General features: G+C 42.4%; 1 protein-coding gene across 3 annotated transcripts in view; it reads right to left on the reverse strand.

Annotated features, from left to right (window-relative positions):
- NTRK2 (neurotrophic receptor tyrosine kinase 2) overlaps positions 1-16,579 on the reverse strand; it is a 197,665-nt gene extending 181,086 nt beyond the window's left edge. The window contains exon 1 of one of the 3 annotated variants that reach the window (XM_066569673.1): positions 16,270-16,579. In XM_066569673.1, coding sequence (XP_066425770.1) covers positions 16,270-16,478 — 209 coding nt within the window. In that variant the 5' untranslated portion in view covers positions 16,479-16,579. The remainder of the gene's footprint in view (positions 1-16,269) is intronic. The other 2 variants (XM_066569671.1, XM_066569672.1) reach the window with 2 other exon arrangements.
- Between the last annotated feature and the right edge of the window lie 415 nt (positions 16,580-16,994).

Consider the following 16,994-nt stretch of genomic DNA (forward strand, 5'->3'; position numbering starts at 1 on the left):
GCACTCTCAGTACAGAACACAGTAAAGTTTTACAACAGTAGAGCAAAGTTCATGCACTTGGAAATCCTTGAAGAAAGAGTGGACAGACATAATTTACCATAAGCAGGTCACATCCTCTTATACTTCCCTACTCACTTAACAAGTCTGTTTCAAGTTAAGCCTTTGCAGCTATGTCATAGCAGTGAGAAAGACAAAGAGTAGAATGATGTAGCTGTACCCTATAAGGGGAAGTTGCTCTTCTGTTTAATTTAGAGGGAGATCTGAAATAAAACCTCTCCCTAACAGAAGTCTATTTTTACCTTCTTCACAACTACTTTACCTTAATGTTACTTATCATCAAACATTAATACTCTAAAAGCTTTGACTTGCAGTGGGCGACACTGAGAAATGTAATTTGCCTGCCTGCCCTTAAGAATATCAACCCTATTCTTTAACGGAACATTTTTACTGTAGCACAGAAGAAAAACATACTGACTCACAGCTGGCTGAAGTCACGTGAAGAGCTTGGAAGCTCCCACTGCACACCACAGCACTGTTGCACTGCCAGAACCTGGCTGGATAGCACCAGACAGACCACATATATCAGTTCACAAATACTGGCTGCCACCTCGAAATCAAGCCCTTAGCTGCCTACAAAGCTATTTGCTTGATTATACTATAGCATTCTGCATCTCCTTCAATGAGTAGTCAGTAACCAATAATTGTTTCAAACCCTTAATTTAATCTCTCCATTGTAAACTACTGAATAATTCTAATAAAGGGATTCAGAATCACACACCTAGGTTGCACACTGCAGCCTACAACAGCATGTTCATCTCGCCACACTTCAGCAGCTACTGAACAATGTCACACACTCACACTTCACCACTGTTACATTTTGGAAACAATAGTTTTAAATCCTTATCTATAAGAGTCATTTCCTCCAAGATCTCCTTTGAGAGGGTAGTCTTCACTTATGCTCATTATAAAAATGAAAGGATACAGATTATGTTTAACATCAGTGAAGCAACTTCTGAACTGCAAAAGCATGAAGAGAAAGTGGGTTCTGATCTCTTTAAAGCCATCTAGATTATTTCATGTTCCTTAGTAATTTAAAAAATGGATTCCATACCAACTTTCAAATCTTTTCCTTAACCTGAATATAAAAGGCCACCAGAAATATGCCTTCCTAACTTACTTACTCTATTTCCTCCTGCTTAATGTATGTTAAGGTATACTACTCCATCTGGAGCTATAAGGACATGTTGGAAAAAAACTAGCACATGCTAGTCTTAACAACATGGATGCATGTAGTGCAGCTCCAGAAGTATTTCTGTTGGAAAAAAAATTCCTTTATGGGAAATATATTTTCTTAACACTCCAAAAAATAAATCAATTTATATGTCTAGCTCTAGTTCATACAAAAAAGGAATTTAAAATTAATAAACACTCACTGGTGAAATGAACTGAACTCTGAACTCTGGAAAAACTTTATGTTCCAAGTTGTTTTTTCACTAAGTCTTTAGGGGACAAAGGCAGCACACTTCAGACATTGAACTGTCAGTAGATTAATTACCATTTAATGACAGGTCACGTATGTCCCTAGTCTAGACTACTGTGAGAGCTGTACGTTAATATTGAGAATTAAACATTGCAATCTTCCCTGGTGCCATATCTTCTTACAAACTCAAATGTGATACCAAGTTCTTTAAAAGGTGAGCTAAAACTTAGAGGCATTTTCAACAAATGCTGACTGATTCATTGTTATGCATTAAGATCATGTAAAATTTGTAAAATTGATACAATACTTAATGAAACCTGGCATATTGAACCGGGTTACATTTGTAGCCCCTCTGAAACCAAGTTTAAAATGATGCTGAAGTGGCACGGACTCACAGTCGGAAAATGAAGCCCAGAGCTACACAAGTTGCATATCAGGAATGTAAAGTTTCAGACAGGTGTAGGCATCAATGCTATAATTTCTGCTCAATCAAGAAATCCTCCTGCATAGGACCAAGCTTCCTCTAGGAAGGAAATGCAATGAGTGTGATACGGACACCCAAATCCAGCAAATATTCTACAGACACACATGTTTACTCCAATTATTTTATTCTATTTTGCTTCCTCCATCTGGTAACATAAGTATGAAATTTAGTGAGGATAACTTCAGGAAACAGAAACTCTATTGCTAGAGGAGCGTGCCATAACTCAGGAAAGATACAGTGTGTCAAGACCATCCACGGTGGACCTACCTAACACTCAGAAATTTTACCAGTGCTTGACTCCTCCTTTGGCTGCCCAGTGTCTCCTGACAAATGCTGCAGTGGATTTTTGGGGTTTTTTTGGTTTTTTTTAATCCGTGAATCACCCTGTGTTTCACAAAGAGTGAAAAACCACTATCACAGGTTCCCTAAGGGCTTTTTCCTCACATTTAGAGTATTTAACCACAAGTCACAGAAGAGTTCAGGAAATAGCTCTCCACGTGCCAGTACAGCAGCTCTGGAGACAACATAATTAGCTCTGGGATCTTTCTTCAGAGACACAGGCATGCCCATTTTTTCAGCAAATCCTGCACTGCACACATCCCATACTCAGGTAAGGCATTGTTCAGGACAATCTGGAACTCAACATTTCACAGGCAATGTCAGAGATCAGTTAATTTCAAGAATTCCCTGTTCTTGATGTGTGGCTGTGTCAACTGCCAGGAGGCAATGGGGCCCCGACATTCTGTGCCACAACAGTATACTATTATCCAATTAGCAGCACGTAGCTGCCACTGCAAATTGATTCTCCAAAGCCATCATCTTGAACAATTAGTGCCAACCCACCAGTTTAAAGCAGAAGAAAACAGGAATTCAGTGGAGATACCAATCTTGTTTTGGCACTCCAGGAGCATATCTGTGCTCTTGCTTATGACTACAGCTGCCTGGAAAATGGGAAGTCCATGCCTGGATTCTCTTTAGAGAGCAGACTACCAAATCAAGCAAACTCTTAAGACATTTCATGCAGCTTTCCAGATTTAAGATTTATGCTCTTGATGAGCTCCATCTTCAGAATTACTTTCCCCCAAATGCATGCAGAGCTTATCTAAGTATTTTCTCCATTTAGAGACCTGTCCTCCCCTTTGAGATCCCCAAGTCTGTATATTTGATATTGCATCGAGACATGAATTTTTGATGTTTTTCCAGGAATATATGACAGCTACAGACATGTTTTTCCTTAGCAAAGATATTTTGGAAATGTTGATATTCCTTTTTATTGTCAGAAGGCCAAACAATGACCTATTATTCTAAAAGATATACCTTAATCTCTGACCTTATACTTAGCTTCAAAACACGTTTTTATCCCCTGTGTATGAAATAATCTATGCAGATTGCTAGGATGAGGCTTAAACTCATACAAACCCTTTATAATATATATGCTAAAAATCACACAGTAAATTAACATACAAAAGGAGAGTAGTGAAGGTGGCTTTCCATTATTTATCAACAGAAAGCAGCCATAAGACTAATCTTTATTATTGTTGTTGTTGATGATATTATTTCCTTGCAAGGATGAAAGAACATCTCAAAGGAATGAATAAATACAAATATAAGTGACAGTTCTTTCTCCTGCAGAACCACATAGTCTTCAAAAATAATAGTAGTAATGCAAATACTCTCTTTTCAGCACTTGCATACATGATCTCTATAGCTGTCACTGGCCTTGATGCAAATGAGAATGGAAAAACATCCATTGCACAAGAGCACAGTAAGATTTCAGACAGCCATTCCTTATATGCATCTTTCTAAGTCCCTCAGAGAATAAAAACATTAAAGCTTCTTGGTTGCTGTCAAAACCTTGGAATTCTCTTCCTTTCAGGTGCCCATACTCAGACAGTGACTTTCTGGAAGAGATGTCTTAGGTAGCTGCACATCCTTTGGAATTAGATAGCCCTTCTGACATATATCAGTATCCCCCACAACAGTCTTTTCCTGTGTCTGGGTTCTAACATGTTCAGTATTCTTTGACTCTTTCAGTCAACATAAGACATTCCTTCTGAAATCTACTTTGAAGTCAGTCTTCTCCCACATATACAATTCCCACTGTTTGACAATAAGGTTTCGTTTTATTCAGTTTAAAATTACTGGCTATTAGAATATCAAATACTCCAATCAATCTGCTCTGGATCATTGGATCATTGAGACATATATCTGCACCTGCTACCCCATTTAATGTCTCATTAACTGCATGCAGTGCATTTCATGCCAAATACAGATCAAAAGGCAGTACTTCCAAAGGGTGGAGTGAAGATGCAAAATTTAAAGCCCTCTATCCAGGAAAATCCATCTATATCCTATTAATACATTACATTTACTGAACAATTTGACTCCTGACATCTCAAAACATAGTCCCCTTTCCATTAGCCAACAAAAAGTTTCTTTCTTCTGTTTTCATATAAGTCCTGAGAGCCTACATATGGTCATAACCTCTACCCCTTTTCTGTGCAATTATTACATAGAGAATCCAACAAGTAGAAGTTTTTCCATTCTGCAAATGATATCATCTGCTGCCAGGGTTCACAATTGGTTTCCTAGACTCCCTTCCAAGACCTGTGAAACATCTTCTGCAGCCCTAATCACAGATCTGTTTCTTCTCCAAGACATTCTTGTCTTTTAATGAAAAACATACATGAATAGAACTTCACATTATGTTACTGAAACATTCCAAAAGGGTTATGGGTTGTCCTTTTCATGTTTACTTCACCCTGTCTAGCACCAGAATGGGTTGCCACTTTCTGTATGATGACACCAATCCTACCACTTAAATTTAGCCTTTGCATTTTTCAGAGAACGTTTCAACATCGTTTGTTGATGCATTCTTCAGATGCACCTTTCAGATGCATTCTTCACTGCTTCACATTTATCTGCTCTTCACAGTTTCTTATTTCACTTTATCACATTTATTTACATTATAGTTTAATCCACTTTTCATTGTAGCTGGCCAAGCTTTTGAATTCATAGCTTCTTGTATTAGCATTATTCCACTTGAGGAATCCTGTTCTTCATTTAATGGAAGTAGTTTCTTACTTGCACTGCAAATATTAGCATAATGATGTGTTTATTACACTTTCTGCACAATTGTCAGAATCCAGAATATTTCTATACTTGTGCTGACTGCCATATTGCTGCTACTGTTTCCTTTCCACATTCCTGTACTAGGCCAGTTTGATTTTGAGCAAATTCTCTGTCACAATGGTACACCCAGACAACCATCCTGTGTCTTTGAGTTTTCTCTTTGTATTTCTGTTTGTTTTGCTATGTGACATATGCAATGCTCCTTCTAGACTGTGATCAGCTTGTACTCATAAAGCCTGCTCATGGCTGTATTTGTTGTTATACTTTTGAAGTAAGGAAAATATGCTATTTTGTAAGCATTTATTTTAGTTATATATTACGTATTATGTATAACGTATTACGTATTACACATTATAGTTTCAAACCTTAGATCAGCTTCTCTACCATTGTGCCTTCAAATGAAACACTTACCCTGCATGTACCTCTTTCACAAGATGACATCTTTAGTTAGTCTCCAACCTTCTTTACTACCTCTGAAAAGCTGCCTTCTCCTCACCACCACTACTTTCACAGCATTCGTCATTTACTTTTACAGCTTTTGTCCCTGGCACTGCTTATGAGTGGAGTAGTACTTCTCTTATCCTCCAGCCTGTTTCTGCTTATGGTTCTCATGACTGCACCCCAGTACCAGACACACCTTTCAGCATTCCTCCACCCTACACATCCTCTGCAGCAGTGCCCCTGGCCCAAGACATAGGTGGTGATAGTGAAGTGTTCACCTGCAAATATTAGATAGATTGGTATTTTGATGATTACTCGAACTGCTGGGATGCTCACCTCCTAAAACTTTAATTTTAGACACTCAGTGTGAAGGGCAACACTGCTACAAGTTAAACTGTTCATTAGAACTCATGAGAACACGCAGAAGTGCTCTAAAGCAGGCAAAAAACTCTGCATGTAACCAAACCATGCAACAGAAGGGAAAACTGCCCTGTGTCAATGCAGACAGGAATGCCACAAAGAGTTGGGAGAAATGCTGGGAGTCTTTCTTCCACCCACACCAACCTCTAAGGCAAGCAGTATCTATTTCTGCACCTGTGCTACCTTCATATCCCCTAAATGACATAAGCCTCAGGCAACAAGACAGTCATAGTGCACAAACACGATCCAGGACTTGTAGTGATATCTATAGCAGAGGTAGTATCCAGCATTAGTATTTTCTACCTAGGTGGCTTGATGCCACATGGATTTGCATCAATTCAAAATGTTTGTAATTTTGTAATTTTGTTATATTTGTAATAATGGCAAAACCATCACCAGACAGTCAAGGGAGGGGATTGTTCTGCTTTACTCTGCACTGCTCTGCACACCTTGAATATTGTCTGCAGTTTTGGGCCCATGATAAGAACAATATTAAACTATTGGAGAACATCCAGAGGACAGCAACAAAGATGGTGAAGGGTCTTGACGGGAAGCCATATGAGTAGCAGCTGAGGCCACTTGGTGTGTTCAGCCTGGAGACTGAGGACAGACCTCACTGCAGTTACAACTTCCTCATGAGGGGAAGAGGAGGGGCAGCCACTGATCTCTCCTCTGTAGTGACCAGTGACAGAACCTGAGGGAACAGCCTGAAGCTGTATCAGGGGAGGTTTAAGTTGGATATTAGGAAAGGATTTTTCACCCAGAGGGTGTTTGGGCACTGGAACAGCTCCCCAGTGAAATGGTCACAGCACCAGCCTGACAAAGTTCAAGAAGCACTTGGACAATGATCTCAACACATGGTGTGACTCTTGGGGGTGGTGCTCTCTGCAGGGCCTGGAGCTGGACTCAGTGATCTTTGAGGGTCCATTCCAACTCAGCATATTCTGAGACTCTGTGATATGTGCACAATAGAGTCTTAGAAAGATGCTTACTTACCACCATCCTAAACTTAAAACTCTTAAAACATATGCTTATGCACATTACATAGTTGGACCCATAGAGTCGATAAAACTGCTCCCAGCTGGAGGGTACAGTATATACGTTTACCAGGTGAAGATCACTGTATGCATAATGTGTTCCAAAACCTGTTTCTAAAAATTAGAAGAGGCAAGACTGGAGAGGAGAACAGGCCATGAATAGGCAGTAGACTATTCACCCACCTAGTGAGTGAGGAAGAGAAAAAAAAAAAGACATCTTTTTATGAGGCTGAAGACCACACATTTTGAGGAAATGCTGTAAATAATGCTCCAGCGGCATCTGGGGCACCAGATTCAATTTCTTTGGTTCCCTAAGGAAACATGATTCCAGCCTCTCAGAAGATACCATATTTACAAAGCCATCTGAAAGAGGGCAATCTCCACCTTACCTGTTTGTGCTGTTCTCATTTTGGCTGTAATTTAACACTCAGTGAAGCAGGAGCAGGACTCAGCTGTCTCACTACACAAATAAGCATCACAGCTTCTTAGCTAAACAGACTGTCCTGCTCTCTGACCCAAAAGCACATTTGAATGTTCTATGCCAAAGAAGGCAACTCAGACAGGAAGAACCAAGGCAAGCCCACATCTGTACACCATACAGGATCAGCAGTTAAGATGCTCACATGCAAGACCTTGGTTCAGACCTATGCTCTGCTTCTAGCAGATGCATGCTGAAATGGTTCACCTTGGACCACAAAATCAGTTTACCCCATGCATGCTAAAAGGAAGGTCTTGCTTTGTTCCCCCACCCCAGTGAGCTAAGTCCCCAGTGTTTTCTTAATAGTCAGTGGTGATGGAAGGGGATAACTGCATGGGGTAATTTGCAGTGCGAACCTAATTTAACCTCCTGAATCACTTCCTAGAAGAGTGTGGAGCGTAGCCTACTTCCATTGTGGAGAATAGCCAGTTGAGTTAAGTGCCTTAGCTACAGAGCTAGAAGGGAGTTGCCAGATTTTAAATGCTGAGGCCTGAGACAGTCCCAGACATGATTAGTAGGTCCAGCACATGACACCCAGAGCACATGCTGTGGGAAGGTCTTTCAGTCCATGCCCAGTAAGTCTGACATGCCCAGGATGTGCACATGATTTATCCACATATGCTTGCCGTGCCGTCTGGCATTCAGAAAACCAGACAGTCGTTGCAAAAGAACGGGAAGTCACACCCTATGCACTCTTCACATGAATCTTACTGCCCAATGTGGGGTAGCCATGCTCCACAAGATACCTGCTGAACACAGCCTTAGTTTTACAGGCATGGTTAGGAAATTAGAATGGTAAAACTAATTTCATTTACATCTAAAACGGGAAGATTTCTTTTGGCTCACCTGTCAAACTAGCAGGAAAAATAGCTAACTTTCCCAGCCTCAACTACAGCTCTGTGGACAGATCCTTTCATAAGGAGCTCAGAAGTGTTACCATTTCACTGTTATCTGTTTCAGCAATAGATTGACTTTGATTAATTATTTGCCTTCCTTTTATTTATACATCAGACAACTATACAATGAACCATATATCCTCTACAAATACATAGCAGGAGCTGTATTGAGGCATCACACTGCAACAGAGCTGCAACCTGTTTTTGCATGAGGAGCTTCATTCCAAAGCAAAATTATCTAAAATGTTGCAAAAGGCTCCTGCCTGCAATACTCAATCATAGCTTCCACTTACCTCAACATATTTTATATTCATACAGAACAAAAACACATGAAAGGGAAAAAAACCTGCAAGTCAAAAACACATCAAGTAATCGAGCAACAACCCCCATGTCTTCCAAATTTTAAAAAGGCTGGAAAATGCCTGAATCAAGGTTCCTTTCATCCTTCTCGTACATACTCTAAACTATGCTGGTGAAACACTAACTCCATTCATTTTTGTCACTGACTTTACATAGGCCAGAATCCCAGCCTCAGCTTCCCCTGAAATAAAAAGCATCTAACTACCTTGCATGATCAGGACTAGTTTGCTTTAGCAAAGTAAAGTTCAAGTTATACCACTCAAAGATTACAATCTCTCAAAGTGCCTCTGAAAATACCTTGGACACCTTTGGTCTGCTTCCTTCCATTTTACCTTACTTCTGAAGAAAAAAAAAATCTCATTACTTCAGGCCTTGTCCAGGAAAAAAAGAATATTGACCTGAAACCTGATCTCCAATAATTTATCCTAACAATGAAAACACAACACAGAAACATATATAGCTGAATTGGTATTAAAAATATTTAAGTGTCAGCTGTAGCCTCTTACCAATGCAGGTAATTTTCTTAGAAGAAAGTAATAACAAAAATAAATGCTGAATTTCCATGGTGTGACTCCTTTCCAGTAAGTCCACTACAATTGTGCAATGTGATCATGAGATGATTGTAGAGTTCAGCACCTTGCATGGAGGAAGCAGGGCCACAAGTGAGATTGAAATCTTGGATTTCAGGAGAGATAACTTTAGCCTCTTCAAGGATCTTCTTGGAAGAATCCCATGGGAACAGGCCCTGCGGAGAACAGGGGTCCAAGAGAGCTGATCAATAAATATTCAAGGATTACCTCCTCCAGGCTCAAGACCAGTACATCCTGATGAGTAAGAAATGGAGCAAAGAGGGCAAGACAGCTGCACGGATGAGCAAAAAACTCCTGTCAAAAGCAAAGCACAAGCAGGAGATACACAGGAAGTGAAAGCAGCAACAGGACACTTGGAACAAATAAAAAGATGCTGTCCTGATGGGATGCATTCACAAGGAGCTGAGGAGGAGCTGGCAGACACCATAGTGGGGCTGCTTGCAGTTGTCTTGGAAAAGTCATGTGATCAAGAGAGGTGTCTGAGGACTGGAAGAAAATAAATGTCACCCCAGTCTTCAAAATGGGCAAGAAGGAGGACCCAGAGGACAACTGGCCAGCCAGCTCCACCTTGATCCTTGGAAAGTGCCTCATTCTGGAGGCCACCTTTATCCACATGGATGCCAAGAGGGTGATCAGAATTAGTCATCATGGATTCAGCAAAGGGGAATCATTCTTGACCATCCTGATTGCCTTCCATAATGGGACAACTACCTGGATGGGTGAGGGCTATTGTCTACCTCGACTCCAGCAGGGCTTTAGATCCTGTCTTACATGATATCCTCATAGGCAAGTCTAGGAAGCATGAACTAAATGAGTGGACAGTAAGCTGGATTGAGAACTGGCTGAATGGCAGATCCCAAAGAGCTGCAATCAGTGGCACAAGGTCTAGTTGGAGGCTCCTCACACATGGTGTCCCCCATCAGGGGGACACTGGGCCCAGCATTGTTTAATTTGTTCAGCAGTGATTTGGACAAAGAGACAGAGACCTCCTCAGCAGGTCACTGACAGCACAAAGCTGGGAGCAGTGGCTAATAGCCCTGAGTGCAGCCTTGACAGGATGGAGAGATGGGCAGAGAAGAACTGTCTGAAATTCAACCAAAGTAAAAGCAGGGTCCTGCATTGGGGAGGAATAACCCCAGGCACCAGCACAGGCTGGGGGTGGTTCTGCTGGAAAGCAGGTCTGAGGAAAAGGACATGAAGGTCCAGGTGGACAGCAAGCTGTCCATGAGCCAGCAGTGTGTCCTGGTGGCCAAGAAGGCCAATGGTGTCCTGGGGTGCATTGGGAAGAGCATTGCCAGCAGGGTGAGGGGGGTGATCCTGTCCTTCTACTCAGCCCTGGTGAGGCACATCTGGAGTGCTGTGTCCAGTTCTGGGCTCCTCAGGACAAGAGAGACATGGAGCTCCTGGGAGAGAGCAGCAGAGGGCTATGAAGATGATTAAAGGCCTGGAGCATCTCCTATACATGGAAAGGTGGAAGAAGCTGGGCCTGTTCTGCCTTGAGAAGAGATCACTCAGAGGTGATCTTGTCAATGGATGGAAGTATCTGAAAGAACAATGTCAACAGGATAGAAGCAGGCTCTCCTTGGTGATGCTGAGCAATAGGAGAAAGGTAGTGGGCAGAAACTGATACACAGCAAGTTTCATCCAAATATAAGGAAGAACTTCTTTACTGTGCAGGTGACCAGGCATTGGAACAGATTGCCTGGAGAGGTTGTGGAGCCTCCCTCACTGGAGCTATTCAAGAACCATCTGGATACAGCACTGTGCCATGTGCTCTTGTAGGCCCTTCTTGAGCAGGGAGGTTGGACCAGATGATCCCACCAGTGGTCCCTTTCAATCTGACCTATTTTGTGATCCTGAGATACTGTAATACTACGATTAATAGCTATTAGTAGCTATGTAAAAACACAGAAACTCCATATTGCATTTCAGGCCAGGCAGTAGTTTGTTTTGCCTTTTGCAGTTTCTGAAAATATAGATTCACAATCAACCAGGAATTAAGATGCATCCCAATTATATATGATCATATATAATTTAACAGCAATGATGTACTACATACATCTGGATGAAGAGATCTTCACAAACATAACAGCATCCTGTAAAAAAGCATATTCACAGCCCAAGCAGTAGAAGATTTCAGACCTCTATGGATTTATCTCTCCATTCGAAATGCATGTAAATTAGTCAGTTTATACAATCTGCTTTGCTTTTTAAAGGGCAGTTTTTAAAGAGCAGTTTTTCAGAGGTAACAAGCTAAATATACATCTGACATCAACAACATACTGAAGCAGTTTTAGAATTCTTTCCTCCATTACCTTCTACATTTCTCCTGTTCGGGCAAGGATATCTGGATGACCACCTTAAAGGCCATACTCTTAGACATTTGTGTAGAGAGAGATGACAAACATGGGAGAAAGAATTGCAATCCAAAAAAAAAAAAAAAAAAAGGACAATAAGGGATCCCTCTTTACTTAAAAATGAAAACCAAAATGGAGAAATCAGGTCCGTGTTCAGTTACATAAAATTTTTTTGCTCTACAGTGATTAGAGATCCAGAATATTGCTAAGCTACTTTCTCTGTTACACTTGTCAGCACAAAAATAATGGAGAAAAAATAGAACCTGAGAAATCTGGAAAATGCCATCCTAAAGATATCACAGGCTGCACTGCCAGCCCTATTTTGTCATTAGTATGGAAAAAAATGGAAGTTTCTTGAAAAGAACGTGTTCAAGACCAAATCTTTTATTTAAGAATATACATACCAAACCTTTTTCAAAACTCTTGAGTGACCAAAGATATTGAGGGAGAGACAGTGTTCCTGCCACCCTGCCCAACACTGACTGCCTTCTGAAGGATGAAGCTCTCTTCCAGCCTCATGAGCTGTTTTGTCTCTGCCTGATTGAGATAGCTTCAGTGGAAACCCTCAGGAGCCCCATCAGTCCTCAGAAACCAGAAGGGCAATGTCTAGAACAAGACATACAAAAGGTTCCCCGGGAGAAAAAAAAAAGAACAAAATTCAGTGCTTTGCGATCCCAGAGTATTTTCAGAGCCTAGAAATTACAAAACTGATTTTCACAGTGCTTACTTTTAATTCACCTTAACCAATTACCCAGATTTTTAAAGGAAGTTTTTTTTTTAAAAAAAGGACAAATTCCTAAATGAAGCTATTACGTCACCACTGTCCAAAACGCCTTTAATAATTTGTAGCCTGGTGTCTCATGTTTTATTATACAATTCCAAGTCACCAGAAATAACTTCTCAATCCAGCCAAGTCATGCAATGATGCACAGCCAGAAGTTGCTTTGAGGAGGAAGGGGCTAGAGGCTGAGGAGCCTTGCAGACAGTTTTATATGACATTAAATCTACAACAGTCTCAAAATCGAGAATAAAAAAAGACTCAAAATACCAACAGCTCTGAGCTTCAATGAATTTAAACATGCTTTTTTTTTAGCACAAGCTCACATGACTTGTTAAATAATTTACTCTATAAATTACTTATCCTGTCTTACTTATTAACAATTCTAGAGTGCTTTATATAACTGCATTAGAAATTTATTTTGTGGTTTTGAAATGTACGCAATACACAATCACCTCTCTTTTAATAAGCAAGAGCTTAAAAGTCACCTACTATTTTGTTGGCAAGCAGTTCTTCTTGAAAAACACCAATTAATTTCAAACCTCATTCACCTGAATAATCATAAGTAAACGTATTAATGACTTAATAGCAGAACTATGAAGCTAGGCCAGGAATATACTTGTACTGCAAGATGTCACTTTTAAATCAAAGCCATTTGAAGAGTCATGTACACTGAGATAAAACAGCAATACATTTTCCTTAATGAGAAAATATTATACTAGTCCTTTTACAAGAAGTCCTGACCACTCTAAAAATTTCTCACTTACTATCCTATTAATATTTTTGCATGAGTGATCTCAACAAGGCCACTTATTTGCTATTGTGTCTACAATGCATGGATTTTACAAAACTGATAAAGTGTTTTTGCTTTTGTCACTCTTGGTCCTTGGTTTTTAATGTATCAATGACTGATACCATTTATCCTAATGCAGAACCTCACTCTGGAGTTCAATTTGTCTCCAATAATACCAAAGTGACCAAACAATTATTACAAGTACAGTCTGTTATGATAAGCACCAATACTTGTTTTCTAGATAAAGACCAGTCCATGCCATCATCTTAACCAACCAGGCATATCTAAAATCTGTCTCATTTACTGTAGTAGAACACTATGCAAAAACAGCCAGGAAGGGAAAGAGTGAGAGAGATGACTAAGAAAGCACCAGGCATAAATACTCTTATGCCCTCCCACACCAAGTTTCAGCAGCTGGCCTTCATAGGGCTGATGCAGAGGTACCTCTCCATAGATTTGGATGCTGGATCTGAGCAGGAATCAAGAAGCAGCTGGACTGGGATGAGACTGCTTATAAACTCTAAAGCACAATCCACTTGTAGACCAAAACAGTGAAGCACCTGAGTGTTAAGTGGTGGAGGCTGCCAGATAAATGGTACCTCATCTCTGTTATTCCTGCTGCACCATTCCATCTTTTTCCATTTCTTAAAGCCAAGTGGAAAACCCTGACTGCCCACTCACATCCTGCCTGCTCAGTGCCATCCACCTGGCCCACGGCCAATCCTCTGCACCACCATGGGTTTCACATACACAACCTGACCATGCAGTTATCCCAGCGCTCCCAGTGCCTGTGGCTGGGCTAAAAAACTGAGCTCAGGACCCATGCCATGGGTGCCTGCGGGTGTTTTGCCTAGGACTGCAGGATTCACTCCTGTCAAGACCAGGACATAACCAACAAGTGAAGGATTGAGTTCAATAGATACTCATTAAATACACTCAAATAAGTTCTTCAAATTAATTGTCTTATACTTTTTACATGTTATTTATACCAGGAGTAATTCCACTAGAGACCAAAGGAATGTATCTGCAGAGCACATAAAAGAAGAACCAGGCCTGAAGCTACACTGAAGCTAAGTGAAATGTAACACTCCAGTCTCTTAAACCTGTTTTTAGCTAGAATTAAGCAAGATCTGTGGTGTTATAAACAGTTTGACAATCTGTACCTACTATATTAGAACTGCTTCTGTATGTATTTAGTGTTTACTAGCTCACACAATGAAATAATATGACAGCTACTGCAGTTCAATTTTTAATTTGTCTATAAACTAATTAAAGGGTCCCTGTGTTTTATGTTAAAAGCACAGATGAAAATACCATCTTAAATATGTGCAACAGCATCTCCTGAGAAATCCATGACTCAAAATTATTTTTAGATCACCAAATAAAACAATGTGCAATGTCACAGAATGATACAGTAAAAACCAAAAAGAACTGTAAATAAAATGATGCTTTAAAAAACCCAGAAAAATTAAAGCCAAAAGTATCAATTTAAAATGACTAGACACGTTTTAAGCTCATCATGGAAGAAAACATATTTACAGTATGTGTTTTCTGTTCTGGCCTTTCAAACCAGAGATTAAATTTGACATGAAAATTGCTCTGTTACTTCTAAACAGAATGCACTGGATAAAAAGGCTACCAAAGCCTATAAAAATGATCACAGATGCATAGCTCAAAGTATTTTTTTTTCTATTTACGCAATCTACGTAAGTATCTAAATCAATAACAGTTATAACTCAGAAAGACCATTTCTTTATCACAGGTCCTAAAAAATCTCCCAAAGGTAGGCCATATGTGAGTAGTAGAAATTAATGCCTCCAGCTTTTCCCTGAGCAAAGGCAGGGAACTGCAGGAATGCAGCCCAAAGGCTAGAATTTAATCTAAACTCACACCATGTTTCACAGTACTTTTTTATTTCTTCTAAAAGATACTGAAAAACAGAAGAAGGATGGAGAATACAAATAGTGAGAAATCTGTATAGATTTGGGGCAAATATGCTGGTATCTTTTACATTAAATGTCACAGAAAACAATTCAAAAACAGGGGTAGGGAAATACAAACAAAACAGCTTGAGAAGGTTTTTCCCGAGATCTATCATCTACACATCCAGTATCCAAAATTTTTTGCTCTGCAAGTGGTTTTCTTAGGCAATGGACATGAACGCCATGGTGCTCTGAACTGTGAAACTATGCCGGATTTAACACAAAAAGCTGCAGAACTCCCTCATCAAACACTGTCTTCGAGGCAAACGAGGATGGAAGCACCACACGGGAAGGAGAGGAAAAAAAACTTTTTCCTCACGCTTAATTAGTGTTCTCTAATTCCTTCCCAATTGCTGACAAGCAGCACTATGTTCATTCCTTGCAGGTTTTGTATTTTTTCCTTCCAGCCACCTCCACTGAGAAGGTCAGAGCAGGTTTGCATTCCTATGGTTAGGGTATGAAAGACAGTTTGCTTCACTTTCTGGCGCATCTCTTCCTTCACTTTTTTTTCTTTTTTTCTTTTTTAAAAATATAAAACAAGAGAAATCTGGGGCGAAGGGCAAGCCACCTACCAATACTCTCGGTTCGCAGCGATAAGCTGAGGGAACGAAAGTTAAAAAAAAAAAAAAAAAGAAAAAAGAAATAGAAAAAACCCTCCGTTTCATACCTGCTGCCGCCGCAGAGGTGCGGGCTGAGCGGTGCGCAACCCGCGGCAGCAGCTGGGGCAATGGTCGGAGACGAAGTCCTGGTCCCGTTCCCCGGCTGCCCCGCGGTCCCGCTGCAGCCGGCGCCGACCCCCCGCCCCGCTCCCCGCGACCTGCATCGCCAACAATTAGGATTCATCATCTAAACGGGCTGGCAGCGGCAGCTGTGGCAAGCCGCGTCCAAATAAAATCACACGGGGCTTTCAGGCGTCCAGCACCGCGTCTGCCCGCGGACTAAAAGCCTCTGGCGTGGGTCAGTTCCCCGCCGCCCCCGCCCGCAGCTTCCCCCGCCTGCTCCGGCCCGTCGCCCCCGCGCCCGGCCCCGGGCCGTACTCACATCTCGGTAACATTGTCCCCCTCGGCGCTCCTCTGCGGCACGGGGAAAGAGGCGATGCCCGGCGACGATCCCGTGCACCAGATCCGCCAGGAGCTGCACCCGCAGGACGCGGGGCAGCCCAGCGCACTCGGCCAGCAGCCCAGCACCAGGCAGCACAAGCCCCACAGCCGCGTCAGGCCGGGCCCCGGCCTCCGCCGCCAGGACACCATGCTCACCCCAGCACTGCCCCGACAGCCTCCTCCTGCTCCCGCCGCCGCCGCCGCTGCCGGGGCGCACGGCTGGAGGGTGCGCAGCTTTCCGCGCCGCGGGCGGGCACCCCGAGCCGGGGCTCACATGGGCGCGCCGCAGCCGCAGCCACCGGCGCCCCGCGGCTCGGAGCGCCCCGGGCGCTGCGCGGGGCGGAGGGGGCCCGAGCCGGGCGCCGCGGCGACAGGGGCGAGCGGGGCCTCCGGCGGCGCGGCACCTGCCCTTAGTCCCGCGGGCGGACAGCGGCACCGCCTGCCCCCGCGGCTGCTGCCGATGATGCTGCAAAACGCGCGGGGCGGCGGGGGCAGGTGGCGGAGGCTGCGCTCCTTTCTGCGGGGGCTCGGGCTGCCGCTGCCCGCCGGAGGGACGGCGAGCGGGCGGCGAGGGAGGCGCAGCGAGCGGCGGCGGCGGGGCTCAGAGCTCCGCGCTCGCCCCTTTATGCACCGTCTCCTCCTCCCTCCCTCCAGCTGATAATAAAG

This window comes from Molothrus aeneus, chromosome Z, assembly GCF_037042795.1.
Source record: "Molothrus aeneus isolate 106 chromosome Z, BPBGC_Maene_1.0, whole genome shotgun sequence".
Classification (NCBI taxonomy): Eukaryota; Metazoa; Chordata; class Aves; order Passeriformes; family Icteridae; genus Molothrus; species Molothrus aeneus.